This window comes from Galeopterus variegatus, unplaced genomic scaffold (genome assembly GCF_000696425.1).
Source record: "Galeopterus variegatus unplaced genomic scaffold, G_variegatus-3.0.2 Scaffold958, whole genome shotgun sequence".
In the NCBI taxonomy this organism is placed as follows: Eukaryota; Metazoa; Chordata; class Mammalia; order Dermoptera; family Cynocephalidae; genus Galeopterus; species Galeopterus variegatus.
Window position 1 is genome coordinate 206,051 of NW_007727069.1, and position 18,001 is coordinate 224,051.

Sequence of the window (18,001 nt, forward strand, 5' to 3'; positions counted from 1 at the left end):
TTTTTTTAAAAGATGACTGGTAAGGGGATCTCAACCCTTGATTTGGTGTTGTCAGCACCAGGCTCAGCCAGTGAGCGAACCGGCCATCCCTATATGGGATCCGAACCCGGGGCTTTGGTGTTATCAGCACCGCACTCTCCCGAGTGAGCCACCGGGCCGGCCCCCATTTTAACCATTTTTAAGTGTCCTTATAGTCAGTGGTATTAACTACATTCACATTGTTGTGCAGCCATCACCATCATACATCTCCAAAATGTTTTCATCTTGCGAAACTGAAACTTTATATGCCATTAAACAGTAACTACCCATTCTATTCTCCCTTGCTCCAGCCCTTGGCAACCACCATATTTCTGTCTCTGAATTTGTCTACTCTAGGAACCTTATATTAGTGGAATTATAAAATATTTGTCCTTTTGCACCTGGCTTATTTTACTGAAGAATAATTTTAATCAGACTTCTATTGATGGACATTTAAATTATTGTCAGTCCTTTGCTCTTCAAACATTTGAAGCATGTTTCAAACATTTGAAGCATGTTTCAAACATTTGAAACATTTGAAACATTTGAAGCTGTAGGAGCATTTGATCCAGTTTCAGAGTGCTCTCTCAGTCTTGTCCTGTGCTTGGCCGACTTTTTGAGGAAACCCATAGCAAATTCTTACCTTCTGTGCCTCAGCTTTTCTGGGCTGTAAAATAAGAAGAATGTTAAATAATTACTTTTGTTATAATGTGAAATAAGGGCTTGCATAGTTTCTGTTTAAAGCTCAGGACCCTTTGGGATAGGGTATTCTTTAAATATAAAAGTTTTCTGTAGCTATAAAGCTGCTGCCACAATGTGATTATAGTACTTTTTTTTTTTTTTAAACAAATCAGTGATTTTAGGGCAGAATGAAATCAACCCAAAATAACCAGAATTAAAATAGGTATGTTCTCTTGGGGTACTCAGATGAGTTGGAATTAAGCAACTGTTTGTGAGGAAACCAGGCTTAAAACACCTGGCCTGTGCTTGTTACTTGCCTGGCACTGGCACCGACACTGAGCAGAAAGGCCTAGCCTTCCTGAGAGGTCCTTGTCCTCTATCTCAGGTGCCCCAGTGAGGGTGGGGCTGGGCTTCCTCTTTTTCCTGAGGCTGACCCTATAAGTGCCCAACTGCCAGGCTTACGGAGCTGGCTTAAATGATCATATTCTCTACTTGGCTTATTTGCAGGTTAGCCTCTCTGTGTGGAAGTATATAATAAATCTCTGCCATTTTGAATTGAGTAGGTGATTCAGAGAGACAGGAGAACTTAGAGCTTCCTTTCATGTTCTGAACTGAATTATCCAGTCCTCCTTTTCTTTGTGGTCTCAGAGTCTTGGGCACAGCTGTTCTGCTCCCTCTGCTGGCTTAAAATCAGTCCAACAGTTTCAAATAATTCCTCAGTTTGAACTCATTGAGTTTTTTATCAACAACGGGCTGAAAAGTGTTTTTGCCCTGGGCTGTTAATACTTTGCCTGAGGAAATTGGGGGCTGGGCTGGGGTGGGGTGGGGAAAGGATGGATATGCACCTTACATCTTCTGACACTAACCTTGAGGGCAAAGTGAAGTGACAGGCCTTGTCTGTTTCTGCTTCAGTGACCCTAATCTCTCATGGATTTGGGCTGTCACCATCATGTTAGGTACAAGGACACATCATTGAATGATTTCAAGGCACTCAACAAATAGCCAGGAATTTGTGAAAGACTGAATACTTGGCAGAAATTAAATCATACTGTAAATACCTAGAAGGAACATTAAAGATGCTGTCTGGGTGATGGGAGAAGACTTTAGGTTGAGAATAGTTATGATTTTGTGTGCAAAGGTATAGATATTGTTTTTTTTTTTTTTTTAAAATAAAAGATGACCGGTAATGGGATCTTAACCCTTGACTTGGTGTTGTCAGCATCACACTCTTCCGAGTGAGCCATGGGCCGGCCCGATATTCTGTTTTTAATTGAACTTGTTTTCTTTATTTTTTATTTAAAAAAAAATTTTTTTTTTTTTTTTTTTTTTTTAAAGATGACCGGTAAGGGGATCTCAACCCTTGGCTTGGTGTTGTCAGCACCGCACTCTCCCGAGTGAGCCAGGGGGCCGGCCCTAAAAAAAAAAAAAAATTTTTTTTTAAATAAAAAAAAAAGAAAACAAGTTCAATTAAAAACAGAATATCGGGGGCCGGCCTGTGGCTCACTCAGTAGAGTGCAGTGCTGATAACAGGATCTCAACCCTTGGCTTGGTGTTGTCAGCACCGCACTCTCCCGAGTGAGCCACGGGGCCGGCCCTAAAAAAAAAAAAAAAATTTTTTTTTTGATTGCTGGCTAGTACAGGGATCAAATCCTGGATCTTGGTGTTATCAGCACCATGCTCTAATCAACTGAGTTTAATCAGCTAGCCCCTGAACTTTTTTTTTTCTTAAGCTGCTCTAATTCAAGAGAGATTGTGCTGCCTGGCATAGCTTTTAGTGAATAAATATAGAGGTGCCAACAGTTATTATTTCTTTGCCATGAGTATCCCAGGCCATCCTCTAAAGTCTTGTTTTCTTTTTTCTTCTATCATGAACATTTATTTATTTATTTATTTATTTATTTATTTTTTCCTTTTTTTGTCTTTTTTCGTGCCCGGCAACGGATCGCAACCCTCAGTGTCGCGCCCGTACAGGACCGGGACCGGCTACGGGATCGCAACCCTCGGTGTTGCTCCCGCACCTCGCTCAGCCAGTGAGTGGCCGGTCTGTATGTGGGATCCGAACCCTCGGCGGGAACGCCACCGCGCTTCCCAAGCGGCGCACTATAGCAGTGCGCCACTGGGCCGGCCCTCTATCATGAACATTTAAAAAAATCCAAAAATATTTTATTATGGAAATGTTCAAGCATGTACAAAAGTAGAATAGTATAATGTACCAATATATAACAATAGTCTGCATTTTATTAATCACCCTCTCCCCTTGCCTTTTTTTCTTTCTGGAACATTTTAAAAGAAACTCAAAACATGCCATTTCACTCTACTCAGTGTGCATTCCTAACTGATAAGGACTTTTTTTTTTAACATAACCACAATGCTATTACTTTAGCTAAGAGTTGTAACAGTACTTCCTTCATGTCAAGAAATATTTAAACAAAAAAAGTAGAGAGATACCAATTGAATTTAACAAAATGTTGACAATTTGTTAAATTTACTTCCAATCTATTATTTTTTTGTTTGTTTGGGGGTTTTTTTTGGAACCCATGACCCTGGAGTTATAAGGCTGTGCTCTAATCAACTGAACAAACTGGCTGCCAGTTTTGTTAAGTTTTTTTTTTTTCCCCCAGAGCAATTTTAGGTTCACAGCAAAACAGATACAGAGATTTCCCAGAAACTCCCCCCACCTCCATACATAACTTCCCCCATTATCAACATCCTCCACCAAAGTGGCACATTTGTTACAACTGATGAACCTACATTGGCATATCATAATCTCTGAGAGTCCGTAGTTTACATTAGGGCTTGATATTGTATATTCTATGAATTTGGACAAATTTATAATAACATGTATTAATCATTATCATACACAGAGGATTTTCATGGCTCTAAAAGTCCTCTGTGCTCTGCCTGTTCAACCCTCTAACTCCCAACCCCTGGGAACTACAGATCTTTTTACTATCTCCATGATTTTGCCTTTTCTAGAATGTAATATAGTTGGAAACATACAGTATGTAGCCTTTTCAGATTGTCTTGTTTCACTTAGGAATATGCACTTAAGTTTCCTCCGTGTCTTTCAGTGGCTTGATAGATCACTTCTTTTTAGTGCTGAATACTACTTCATTGGCTGGATGTACTACAGTCTATCCCTTTACGTACTGAAGGGCATCTTATTTGCTTCCAAGTTTTGGCAATTATGAATAAAGCTTTTATAAACATTTATGTGCTGGTCTTTGTGTGGACATAAGTTTTCAACTCCTTTGGGTAAATGCTAAGAAGCATGATTATTGGATCTTATAGGAAGAGTATGTTTAGTTTTGTACAAAACTTCCAAACCATCTTCCAAAGTAGCTGTACCATTTTGCATTCCCACCAGCAACGAATGAGAGTGCCTGGTGCTCCACATCCTTGTCAGCATTTGGTGTTGTCAGTGTTAGAGATTTTGGCCACTCTGATAGATATGTAGTGGTATCTAATTATTTTAATTTGCAATTTCCTGATGACATATGATATGGAGCATCTTTTCATATGCTAATCTGCCATCTGTATATCTTTGGTGAGGTATTAGTTAAAGTCTTTGGCCAATTTTTAAATTGGGTTGTTTTCTTATTGTTGAGTTTTAGGGGTTCTTTGAATATTTTGGATAACAGTCCTTTATTAGATGTGTCTTTTGCAAATATTGTCTCTCACTTTGTGGCTTGTCTTCTCATTCTCCTGCCATTGTCTTTCACAGAGCAGAAGTTTTTTATTTTAATGAAGTTCAGCTTATTGATTATCTCTTTCATGGATCATGCCTTTGGTGTTGTATCTAAAAAGTCATTGCGATATCCAAGGTTGTCTATTTTCTCCTATGTTATATTCTAGGAGTTTTATAGTTTTGTGTTTTACATTTCGTGTTTACATCCATGATCCATTTTGAGTTAATTTTTATGAAAGGTGAAAAGTCTGTGTCTAGATTCAGTTGTTTTGCATGTGGATGTCCAGTTCCAGCACCATTTGTTGAAGACTATCTTTGCTCCATTGTTTTGCTTTTGCTCCGTTGTGAAAGATCAGTTGACTATATTTGTGTAGGTCTATTTCTAGGCTCTCTATTCTGTCCCATTGATCTGTTTGCCTATTCTTTCACCAATACCACACTTTTTTTTTTTTTTTTTTAAAGATGACCGGTAAGGGGATCTTAACCCTTGACTTTGTGTTGTCAGCACCACGCTCAGCCAGTGAGCAAACTGGCCATCCCTATATAGGATCCGAACCCATGGCCTTGGTGTTATCAGCACCGCACTCTCCCGAGTGAGCCACGGGCTGGCCCAATACCACACTTCCTTGATTACCATAGCTTTATAATAGCTTCAAGTCTTGAAGTTGAGTAGTATCAGTCCTCCAACTTTGTTCTTCTTTGGTATTGTGTTAGCTATTCTGAGTTTTTTGCCTCTGCATATAAACTTTAGAATCAGTTTGTCGATATCCACAAAATAACTTGCTAGGAATTTGATTGAGATTGCATTGAATTCATAGATCAAGTTGGGAAGAACAGATATCTTAAAAATATTGAGTCTTCCTATCCATGAACATTGAATACCACTCCATTTATTTCTTTGATTTTTGTTCATTAGAGCTTTAAAATTTTTCTTATGTAGATCTTGTACGTATTGTGTTAAACTTGTACCTGGCTATTTCATTTGGGGGGTGCTAATGTAAATGGTAATGTGTTTTTAATTTTAAATTTCACTTATTTATTGCTAGTATGTAGGAAAGTGATGGACTTTTGTATATCAACCTTACAACCTGCAACCTTTCTATAATCAGTTATATATTTTTTTTTAAAGAAATAAGCCTTTACAGATATAGTTAGAGGCCTCTTTTACTATATGTGTCTTTATCCATAAACAGTATATAGTATTGTTTTGTTGTATTTAAAAATATATACTTAAATGTTATCCTTTTCATATCATTCTGAAGCTTGCTTTTATTTGTTACCATTAGGTTTTTAAGATTTATTTGTGTTGGCATACATGTCTCTAGTTTATTTTAACTGCTGTATGGCATTTCATCTGGTTGAAAATTTCATTTGTATTTGCATTCCAAAGGAATTTATCCATTCTTTTTTTTTTTTTTTTTTCGTGTCTGGCAATGGATTGCAACCCTCAGTGTTGCGCCTGTACCTGACCGGGACCAGCAACGGGATCGCAACCCTCGGTGTCACGCCCGCACCTCGCTCAGCCAGTGAGCGGGAACCGGTCTGTATGTGGGATCCGAACCCTCGGCGGGAGCGCCTCTGCGCTCACAAGCGGCGCACTGTAGCAGTGCGCCACCGGGCCGGCCCGGAATTTATCCATTCTTGACTTGATATTTATTTTGTCTACAGTTCCTGTATTATGAACAATGATGTAGTGAAATTCTTGTACATTTTCTTTTGCCAAGAAATTATGATTTGTATTTCCCTGATTAGTATAGAATTTGAGATCCTGTTTGCCTCTTTACCTATTAGGGTCTTAAAAATTGTTTGTAAGGGCCAGCCCATGGTTCACTTGGGAGAGTATGGTGCTGATAACACCAAGGCCAAGGGTTTGGATCCCTATATAGGGATGGCTGGTTAGCTCACTTGGGAGAGCGTGGTGCTGACAATACCAAGTCAAGGGTTAAGATCCCTTTATTGGTCATCTTAAAAAAAAAAAGAAAGAAAAGAAAATTGTAGAAATTCTTTGCATATTATATATTAAGCTATTATTAGTTTTGTGCATTGCTAGAATCCTGATTATTTGAGGCTATCTCATCCTGGTTCCTCAGTTTATACTTCAGTTAAGTCTGCTCCTGTTTTTTACTTCTGTGCTCCCTTATTTTGTTCTTACCTAGACATTTTTGAGTTATGCTACCACAGCAGAGAATCTCTCTCTACATTGTCCATCAGATGAATTTGCTTTGTCAGTTATAGTTCATTTTTTGTTCTATAAGACAGGCAATAGAGAGTAGTGGTTAGGAGTGGGGGCTATGGAGTCTTAACTGATTGCTTTTTTTTTTTTTTTGTAACTAATTGCTTTTGAATCTCTTAGCTCAACCACTTTACTTAATGTGCAATCTTTACTCTTTACTGTCTTGTATTTGGCCTTATAATCTATAAAACCTATGAGGGTAGAAGAACAGTTATGATCCCCATTTTATATTTGATGAAACTGAGGCACAGGGAGATTAGGTCAGAAATCTGAGCAAGCAGAAGAAACATGTAGACATCTCTTTTATTTTTATTTATTTATTTATTTTTGGTGTCTGGCAGGTGCCGGGATCTGACCCCTTGACCTTGGTGTTGTAATACCACGCTAATCAACTGAGCAAACCAGCCAGCCTTGGGCCTCTGTTTTTTTTTTTTTTTTAAAGCAAGCAATGCTTAAAAGAGGAGATAGACTTAATGCATAACGGAGGTAGCTATAGGGAAGCTAGATCTCTGAGGGAAGGGGGTGTTGTGGTCCTTTATAGGGCAAAGGGACAAGGGGTGCAGGCCAGCATCATCATTCTGTGCCTATGGAGATGGTCAATTCTGTTCTTCCTGTTTGCATCATATCATGGGTGCTTACTCAGTTAGGGCTTTGGTTCTTGTGCCTGTTCAGTAGGTCCAAGATGGCAGTATATTGCTTGTTATTGCCACCCCAGGAGAGTTATTGTAGTGGTCACATTGAAGCTTTGTGTGCATCCTGGACCTCTATTTTAATTTTCTACTTTTGTTGTTTTTTGTTTGTTTGTCTTTGGTGGCTGGCCAGTGCAGTGATCCAAACCCATGACCTTGGTGTTATAAGGCTGTGCTCTAACCAACCGAGCTAACTGGCCAGCTAATTTTCCTCTTTTGATGGAGACATTGGTATAGAGAAATATTTCTCTAATATAAAAAACACAATAACAAAAACAGTGATAAATCACTGACTCAATGTTGAGGAGAAAAAATAGGAGTTGAGACTATGGAGAACTGAAGTGCCCATGGCCTGTCTAAATCTATTAGTAGGGTAAAAAACGCTTTGTGTCATTTTTCACTAAAATAAAATAATAAAAACCCAAACTGTTATTTTCATGACCTTAACTTGATGTTTTACAAAGTGATAAATTTTTAAGAGATATAGAATTTAGGTACCAGGTACCATCCCAGGCCAGAATACTCCTAGATGAAATAGGCAAATTACAGACACAGAACACTGTGGGCCACACTTAAGGGGTCAGTCTGGTAGACAGTGAAATCCTTTGAGGACACATAAGTTAATTTTGACCAACAATGGAAAGAAAAAAAGGAACTCAATGAACAAAAAACTCAAGGGACAGGAGAGAGAGAGAATAATCATGATTTGGCTACTATATCTTCTGTTAATTTTTATTATAAATTTTTATTTATGGCAAAAAGTCAAGCAGTATAGGAAAGTATAAAGTAAAAATTAAAACGTAAGTGTTTTCCACTAGTATATACCCAAAGTAATTGAAAGCAGGAATTCAGACATATTTTTACACCCATGTTCATAACATTATTCACAATAGCTAAAAGATGGAAGCAACCTAAATGTCCACCAGTGGATGAATGGATAAATAAAATATGCATACAAAAACATATATACAACAGCCTTGAAAAGGAACGAAATTCTGATACGTGCTACAACATGGATGAACATTGAAGACATTACGCTGAGTGAATAAGCCAGACCCAAAAGGACAATTATTATATGATTCCACTTATATGAGGTAACTAGAGTAGTCAAATTCATAGAGGCAGAAAGTAAAATAGTGGTTACTAGTAGCTAAGAGGAGTTACTCTTTATTGGGTATGGATTTTAGTTGTGAAATGGGATGATAAAAAGGTTCTGGAGAGGGGTACTAGTAATGGTTGCACAATACCATGACTGTACTTAATGCCACTGAATTGTACACTTAAAAATGGTTAAAGTGGGGCCGGCCCGGTGGCGCACTGGATAAGTGCGCCGCTTGGGAAGCGCTGCGGCGCTCCCGCCCGAGGGTTTGGATCCCACATACAGACCGGTTCCCACTCACCGGCTGAGCGAGGCGCGGGGGCAGTGCCAAGGGTTGCAATCCCGTTGCCGGTCCCCGGTCCGGTACGGGGGCAACACTGAGGGTTGCGATCCGTTGCCGGACACGGAAAAAGACAAAAGACGAAAAAAAAAATGGTTAAAGTGATAAATTTCATGTTATGTATATTTTCCCACAATAAAAAAAAGTCTCACAACACCAGCCGAGCAGTTACAGTGGATACTGTAAACAACGTCTTCTACAGCCATCTAGATAAAGGCTACGCAACTACAAGCATAGATATGCAAGTTAAGCATATTCAATGTCTACTTTTGGGGGCACTCATTTAGGTGCTAGAGATTCCGCATTGAACTAAATTGACAAGGTTTTTGCTGTCATGAGCTTTTTAAAAATTAACATTTTACACAAATGAATGTTGGTACACATACTGTTTTACACCTCATTTTCCCCCTTAACAAAGACCTTTGGACATCCTTCCACATTAGCTCTTATAGATCTATGAGCTTACTGGTTTCATGGTATGCCCTTGTATGGATGTGCTATAATTTGTGGCTATTGTATTTTTAATTGAATGGAGGAAAGTAGGCAGAGGTACAGAGCCTGCTGTGGTTTGCTGCTGATGTAACCTTAATTTTTATAAGGAAATTAATATAAGCTTGTTATAAAAAGTCAAACAGTGCCACCAAGTGTATAATAGTATGAGTAAAAGTAAAAAACAAAACAAAACAAAACTGTCTGAACTCTACCTCTCTCTCCTAATTCTTTTCCCTAGAAGTAGTAACTGTTGTTAATAGTCTGTTCATCCTTCCAGACTTTTATTTTTGGGTGGCTGGCTGGTACGGAGATCCAAACCTGTAACCTTGGTATTATAAGGCTGTGCTCTAATCAACTGAGCTAACTGGCTTGCCTTTCTAACCATTTTTAATACATCTGCAAATATAAAGAATATGTAGAACATGTATATTCTCATTCTCCAGGAACTGGCTCATGCAGTGTAATATTCCTCATTTAATTCAGACTATTGATAGTTATGCAGAGGCAAAAGTGGGGCTGAACTTCATGAGAGTCAGGTTCTGTCTAGATCTATGACTGTGAGAGTCAGGCAATTCCTTACTTGTCATTTGTACAGTGTCCCATTGTCAGTGAGATTATCACGTCAAGGAGATTGCTTTGAAAACTAGTATGCTAGAAACATTACTTCAGCATTCTTTGGTTGCAGGCAATAGAAATCAACTCAGATTTTGTTAGACAAAATAAAATGACTTTAGAGGAAGGATTCTAGGTAGCAAAAGAGAGGAAATATTTAAACAACTGGGTCTCTGGAAAGACAGGACCAGGGTGGCTTTGGGGGTTTCAGTGTCAGTACTTATTCCTTTCAATTTCTGTATGTCTGATTGAGATTCAGTTCCTGGGAGAGAGTGGCCTTGAGGTCATGTGCCTACTGATAGTTAAGTGGGGGAGAGCCCTGGGTTTATGTGCCCCATCAGAATCTTATGAAGTTAGGGAGATGCAGTTTTGGAAAGGATGGGATTTGAGGCTGGCAAAACCAAGTGTCTGCCTTGCAATGTCAGCTGTTTTAACCCTTGTATTCTTACTACCCTCTCAAGGAGGAGATGACCGCCGGGTTCTGCTATGGCACATGGAACAAGCCATCCACTCCAGGGTCAAGCCCATACAGCTGAAAGGAGAGCACCATTCCAACATTTTTTGCCTGGCTTTCAACAGTGGGAATACCAAAGTGTTCTCTGGAGGTGAGAAGAAGGGAGGTTCCACCTTGGGAAATTCATGGTGGTTGGGATTTTAGAGAAAGGGATACTAAAATAACTCCTTATTTTTCTTTCTATATTTCATTGAGCTGTGTGGAATTACTGATTTCCCATAACTTGTCTTTTCTGCATTATAGCGATTTAGATATGTGTATTAGAGTAATGTCTTCTTTTTTTTCCTCTTTGGCAGAAAACTTATCGCATTGCAATCTAGTACACAGAAACACACACATATATTTGAAACAATATTTAACCTTACTATATGTGGTACACTCTGATTTTGTTTTTTATTCTATTTTAATTTTTAAAGATGCTGGCTGTGAGTCAAATTGATGTCATGACGCATGCACATATGGCTCCTGTTCGAAAAGCATTGTTAGGGTACATTTGGAAAGGCTGGTGCTCAAGCCAACATTTTGTTGATGGCTTCCATCAACCACACCCCTTTCTGACCACCACATTTCTAGCTCTAACTCTCTTCTGAGCTGCAGATTTCCCCACTGTATATCTGCCTGTTTTCCCAAAGTAATTAAAATGTAACGGACCTAAAACCAAGATTATTAGTCCTCCATTGCACAAAAATTTCTTCTTGTCTGCTAGATTTCCTTTCTCTGTTACTATTATCATTCTCAGTTACATAAGCTATTAGGTTTAACTTTAAGAAACTGCTGACATTTAACCATTTTCTTTCTTTTTTTTTTTTTGTCTTTTTCGTGACTGGTAAGGGAATCGCAACCCTTGGCCAAAATGGTGGTTTCACGTGGTCCATCAACCTGCCTTTTGAAAGAAAGTTTACACATCTAGTCAGTCACCAAGTCCTGTCAGATCTATCTTGAAAGCCCTCATGTTCATCTTTTAGTTTCTATTCTCTTTTTGTACCCACTGCCCTGATTCAGGTCCTCGTCTTAGGCCTGAACTATTGCAATGGCCTTCTGTGATTTCTGCTCCCAGTCTCTAACCTTCCTTCTAATTCATTGCTTACATAAGTTTTCTTTTAAAAATAAAGATTAGACCATGTGAGTCTCTGGACCTGTAGTGCCCACAGAATAAAGTCTAAACCCCAGTCTACCTGTCTGGCCTCATTTCCCTCACCTGTGTAATACACTCTAGCCTACTAAACAACTTGCCCTCTTAGGTGTGCACTGCACTGTACTATTTTGTCCTTGTGGCTTTTGCTCATGCTGTTCTTCCATTTTAGTCATCCTGTCCCCACCAATTCCCTTGTGTCATCCATTGGTTTTGAGTTAAAGTTTCTCTTCAAATGTTTCCTTCTCCCACTTCCTTTTACCCTTTTCATGAAGGAAATAATTGTCCCCATAGCTAGTCCATATCACTACAGCAAGACAAACCCTCCAGTTGTTATTAGTTATTTGTGCAGGTGGACTGTGAGTTCCTAAGGAACTGGGCAGAATCTTATTCTTCTCATACCCCCAGTACCTAGTACTATGCCTGATACCTAGAAGGCATTAGTGTGGGTTTATTACTTTCACTGTTTTTTATTTAAGTGACTTGGTTGTACATTTCAGTATAGAGTCGGACATTTTTTTTACTTTTTGTCTTTTCATTCAGGTTTTTTTGTTTATTTGTTTGTTTGTTTTTTGGCTATATAAACCATATGAAGGCAGGACTGCACATATCATGGGTGTAGCAGTATTTTTAACTCCTTCGATGGAAAAAGGAGAAATGCAAGAAAGAAAAGTTATAAATAAAAACTTTCTCATCATTTAAAATCACACAATCATCAAATTTTAATGCTATAAAAGATGATTAGGATAGGAATAGTAGCAGACATTTATTGGAGGCTTATTAAGTGCTCAGTCCTATTCTGAATGCCTTTACAGATGTACTCTTATCCTCACAATAACCCTATGAACAGGTACGTTTATTCTCCCTATGTTGCAGGTAAAAAGCTGAGGCATAGAAATGTTAGATATTATTTCAGGTCTCACAGTTAATGAATATTTTACTAATTAAAAAAAAGTTAATTTGGATGAGTGAATTGATTTGCCCATGATCATTTACTCTTTTCCTTGATGGCCAAAGTTTTTTTTTTTTTTTTTAAAAGATGACTGGTAAGGGGATCTTAACCCTTGACTTGGTGTTGTCAGCACCACGCTCAGCCAGTGAGCGAACCAGCCATCCCTATATGGGATCCGAACCCGGGGCCTTGGTGTTATCAGCACCGCACTCTCCCGAGTGAGCCACGGGCCGGCCCAAAGGAGGGGCTCGTCCCAAAGTTTTTTTTTATATCATCCACTGGATAATACATTTTGGGAACTGTTACTATGTTATACTTTGTTGTTATTATGTTTAAAAAAATTCTTTGTAAGACCAACCTGTCCATCTTAAATTATTTTTTAAGCCCTTTTTTTAGTTAACACTTCTAATTTGTGTTAACATTAACTTTGTTCATTTTTTTCCTCAGAACACTTTAAAATACTTAATTGCAATGTGGACAGGAACTACCTTGCAGGAATTATCAAATGTCTGCTTTTTTCCTTTACAGGAAATGATGAGCAAGTTATCCTCCATGATGTTGAAAGGTAAATAGATTGTTGGTGTGCGAAGGTGATTCATTCTATTTTTTATGTGAAGAGAGGCAAATATCTCTTTAGACCAAAATAATTTTTGTTTTTTAAAGAAAACATGAAACCAGCTGTCCTTTTCTGAAAGAGTCGCATAATAGTTTTGAAGTAAAGTTTTTTTTTTTTTTTTTTTTAAAAAGATGACCGGTAAGGGGATCCTAACCCTTGACCTGGTGTTGTCAGCACCACGCTCAGCCAGTGAGCGAACCACCCATCCCTATATGGGATCCGAACCCATGGCCTTGGTGTTATCAGCACCGCACTCTCCCGAGTGAGCCACAGGCCGGCCCTGAAGTAAAGTTTTGATTTGAAAAAGAAAAAGGGATTTGCAAAGTTGGTGTGAGATTATAATTGTTAGGAAAAATTTAAAGGGAGAGGTTGGAAGAGAAGGAAACATACTATTTAATAATAATAATAGTTAATATTTTTTGAGTTCTTACTATGTGCTGGACACTGTTGTAAGTACTTTGTACATACTGTATTAGTTAATTTAGCCCTCACAATTATTTTATGACGAGTTACTATTGTGATCTCCCTTACAAATAAGGAAACAGGCACAAGATGTTAGATAACTTAAGGTCAAGTGGTGCTAGGATCTGGACTTGGGCTGTCTGGCCTTAGAGCCATGCCAGATTGCTAGGAGATCCCTCTTCACCCCTGCTGGCATGAGACCTGTCTTCTTTAAAGCTTTCCCTTGCTTTTTTGAAATAAAGCACTACCGTCAAATCTGCATAAGCAGATGCATTCTGTAATAATTGAAAACACAAAACTCAGCTATTGAGTCACTTTCAAATATGCTTATTATTGTCAAAATTATCATGAAATTTATAAAAAGTCTCTTTAATAGTACCCCCCCACACACTGTTTTTTATAACCTGAGAGTTAAATACTTACCTTTTAGGGAATATAATGTCCTTTGGGTTTAGCTAGGTTGACTTTCTCCTAGAAATGAAAGAGACTGCACCCTAGGTATCAGAGGGCTGGGACTCTGTACTATGTTTGTATGTCTGTGCCTCTCTCTTGCTCTCTGTCTCTCAGCAGTGAGACATTGGACGTGTTTGCTCATGAAGATGCAGTATATGGCTTGTCGGTGAGCCCAGTGAATGACAACATTTTTGCCAGTTCCTCAGACGATGGCCGGGTTCTCATTTGGGATATCCGAGAGTCTCCCCATGGAGGTAGAGTCACTGTGCAAAATGCTGTTGGACTGTGTTGAACAGTCTGATATGAAGTTCATTGCAGATCCAGTTCATGACCTGAGTATTTGGGTGTGAGTGATGCAAGGGAAAGGAAATATGAGATTTTCACATGGGGCATCAGATGTGTGTCTTTGGAGGTCCGCTAAATAGTCGGAGGTGAGGCACCTTTGCCAACCATCTGTGAATCTCCATAAAGCTTTACACTTTAGTGTTTAGTGGGCCTAATGAGCAGAAGATGTGCCACCAACGTCCAGCTCTGTGTGGGGGGCTGACATGCATGTATTCTTTTTTTTTTTTTTTACAGAGAATGGGGTGCTATGCACTTTCTGGTTTCAGGCTTGTTATTTTGTTGAAAGAACCTTACCTGTGTATAGATTTTAAAATGATAGCAAATTACTCTGTTTAAACAGGATTGTCTGTGTGAGTGCCTCCTCCAAATGCACTGAGTCTCTGACTTGTAAAATGAAGAACTTGTTTTGTTGACTTTCTCCAAAGTTCTTCAGGAAATGTATCTTCTCAGCTCATTTCCTGCAGAAAGATTTCTCTCTGAAACTCTGCCTGTCTTCAAAGGCCCTTTCTCTGGCACTACTGCCACGCCCACTCTTACCCTAGCAGCTTTATAATAGTAGCACTGTGTACATAGAGCTACTACTCTGTTTTGTCTGGCAGGATCTGGGTCTTTTTGTTTTTCTATATTCCAAGCATTTAGCATGCTGGGCTGTGCTCATTGTTGAGGTTTAGACTATAAGAGATTCTTGTTCTTAGGATCGGGAGGTAAGGTAGCAGCAAGTAGCAGCTGTGGTTGAGGCACTGTGCGCTTGGTAGGTGAAATTCTCCTTTGTCTGCATTGCCTGAGCACTTCACCTGCCCAGAAGCCTGTGACGTACTGCATATGGAAATCATAGATCGAGAAGTACTTTCTGTCTGTTACTCTGTCAGTTTCCATAGGAGTATGTCCTCCTAGGTAGCAAAGTGATTCTTTACTCAACTGGGGTTCTAGGTGAAGTTGATTAGGAGCTGGCTGGCTGCAAGAGAAGTTCAAATATTAGGTCCTTTTTTAAATTTTATTTATTTATTTATTTTAAAAGATGACCGGTAAGGGGATCTTAACCCTTGACTTGGTGTTGTCAGCACCACGCTCAGCCAGTGAGCGAACCGGCCATCCCTATGTGGGATCCGAACCCGGGGCCTTGGTGTTATTAGCACCGCACTCTACCGAGTGAGCCACAGGCCGGCCCTATGGCATTGCCTAGGTCCTTTTTTTTAAAAAAAAAAAAATATTCCATCACTGGAAGTAAAATCATAAAATTCGAGACTGAAGCCACTTTTTTTTTTTCAATTTATGGAGCATTGTGAACCAGAAGAGAAAACCGCACTATAGTTTTGCTTTGTTTTAATTTTTTTTGTTGTCTTGATTTGTCTTCATTAAACCTATGTGCAGTTTAAAAACTTAAAATTTCTAAAACTAATAATTTTGATTAAAAGCAAAATAATTCTACCAGTAATTGGTCATAAATTTTTTCAGGTCACCTGGAATTCATTGTTTTACTTACTGTAAAACAGCTGACCTTCCCATTTGCAGTGACCATTTCTGTTTTGTCAAAGGATCTCAATAGGTGCTATATATATTTCTGAGTATTATAGCTTAAAATTTGGTTAAATGTGCTTAAGTTGCTATTTTCAGACTTTCTGCAAGCAGAAAGTATGTGCAAAACTCATGAGGTGACTGGTGGGAGTAAAGGCAACTGGTGGCATGGTGTGCTACGTTGGTTCCAGCCCACTGGAGTGGTTATTAAGGAGTGTGCTTCTGCATGCATTCACACTCCTACTTATCTGCCTGCCACTAGCCCAGAGGTCCCTGGAATGAACTGACTATATTTTCTCTTTTCATAGAGCCTTTCTGCCTGGCAAACTATCCATCAGCCTTTCACAGTGTCATGTTTAACCCTGTGGAGCCCAGATTATTGGCTACAGCCAATTCAAAGGAAGGAGTGGGACTCTGGGATATTCGAAAACCTCAGAGGTGAGTTCCCTTGATTCATAAGGTGTTAAGCCCCACCCCCACCCCCCCTCACCAACCCCAAACTTACCTCGTTTCTCAGGTAATCAGCCAGCAAGTGTTGTGAGGACCTGTTCTGTTCAATTGGGCATCTTCTAATGGGTACTGGTGTCTCTGAAGCCAGGAGAGCCTATTCCCAAGGAGCAGGCAGTGTGAGAAATCCACATTCCTTGCTGAGAGGGAAGCATAGATTATAATCTGTGCTGTATATAGGCTCAACTCTAGGCAATTGTTGAAGTAGTAAGAGCCTCTCTTCGGTACTGCTTTCTTTCTTCAGGCCCAGTGTGCCCCAGATGCACTGGAGCTCTTGCTGGGGGGAGGAGACTTGCCAGACTCATGGCTACTAGGTCAGGGGTTCTTGACCTCAGGCTGGAGGGAGTCCTTAGATGGGCTTCAGAACTGTGAACCCCCCAAATAATATGGATATTATATATTGTGTGTCATCTAAGTGCATTATTCTGAGAAGGGAGTTTGTTTGCTTTTTCCAGTTTCTCAAAAGTACCAGTGACCACACAACAGAAGGTTAAGAGCCAGTGCACTGTGGTGTTAGGGACCTAGTGTATTTCTCCTTCTATTTCAGGCGTCATTAAAGGATATGGGGATGGGGGGTAGTAGGAGACTCATGTTCCTTAAATCCCATGGGGGAGGGACAACCTTTTATGATACCTTTAGTAAAGCTGGCATTGCTTTATAAAAGACTTACATGCATTGCCAGCCAGTTCCTCTGGAAATTCTACATGGAGATAATTTCCCACTTTGTAAAGCAATATTGCAGAAGAATATCATGGAAAATAAGTGAGGTTGTAATTTATTTCATGGGCCTCAGATGAAAGGGGCAGTTAAATACAGAGGATTATCTTCCTTGATGATTTTCAGTCCTAGCTGATTCTCTTCATGGGGCAGTTAGAAGGGGGTTGGAACACTTGCAGCAGATCTGTGTAGCCCTGAGGGTGTCCCTGCTGTTGAGCAGGGCTTCCTGAGGCTGCACAGGGCAGCAGAGATATCTTCTGCACTCTCTGTTGCATACATATCTATTTCTTCCTTTTCCATGCTGTTGAAATGCATGTAATGGCAGGACCCCTGATGTTGTCTTTGCACTGTGTGCTTAAGGAGGCTTGCTGTCTGCCAGGAAGACAATCTCCTGTGTTCAGTGATAGCGTTATCTGCCACTTCAGGTTCTTTAGGAACAACTGTTCTGTCTCATCCATATTACAAAAGGCAGGATTTGGACAAACTATGCCAGCCTTCTCTCAACCTACTATCTCTCCTGCTTACAATTGCAATGAATAGCTGGCAACCAGAGTGGGGCACTGAGCTTTTCATCTCTAGTGGGAAGCTTGAGTAATTCATGATGTCAGCAGTGTCTTGAGAGAAGAGGGGAGTGTGAATGTTTTAATTCTCTTCCCGATTCTCCCCCGGTCTCCTCTGCCAGTTTCCTACTGTGTATCATGTGGACCCTCATCCCATTCCACTTGTCTCCTCAGATTATAAACATGGTTTTTTTCTTTTTAAAAAAGTCTAAGTGACAATTATTGTTTTCTTTTTTATAGTAACATTTATTGGATTTTGGGTTTTTATGCGAGCAAGTGTAATGAAAACAAAGAAAAAAATTCCATCTCCAGATGATCTGTTATTTGTATATTTTAAAAAATGTACATCAGTGTGGTTCTTTTCCTTCCTGTTCTC

The 18,001-nt window shown here is 39.4% G+C and overlaps 1 protein-coding gene across 1 annotated transcript in view; it reads left to right on the plus strand.

Moving 5' to 3' along the window:
- Positions 1 to 18,001, plus strand: part of DCAF5 (DDB1 and CUL4 associated factor 5) — a 96,604-nt gene that overhangs the window by 20,113 nt on the left and 58,490 nt on the right. Inside the window, exons 2-5 of the mRNA XM_008573714.1 lie at positions 10,314 to 10,457; positions 12,979 to 13,015; positions 14,096 to 14,235; positions 16,150 to 16,279. Coding sequence (XP_008571936.1) covers positions 10,314 to 10,457; positions 12,979 to 13,015; positions 14,096 to 14,235; positions 16,150 to 16,279 — 451 coding nt within the window. The remainder of the gene's footprint in view (positions 1 to 10,313; positions 10,458 to 12,978; positions 13,016 to 14,095; positions 14,236 to 16,149; positions 16,280 to 18,001) is intronic.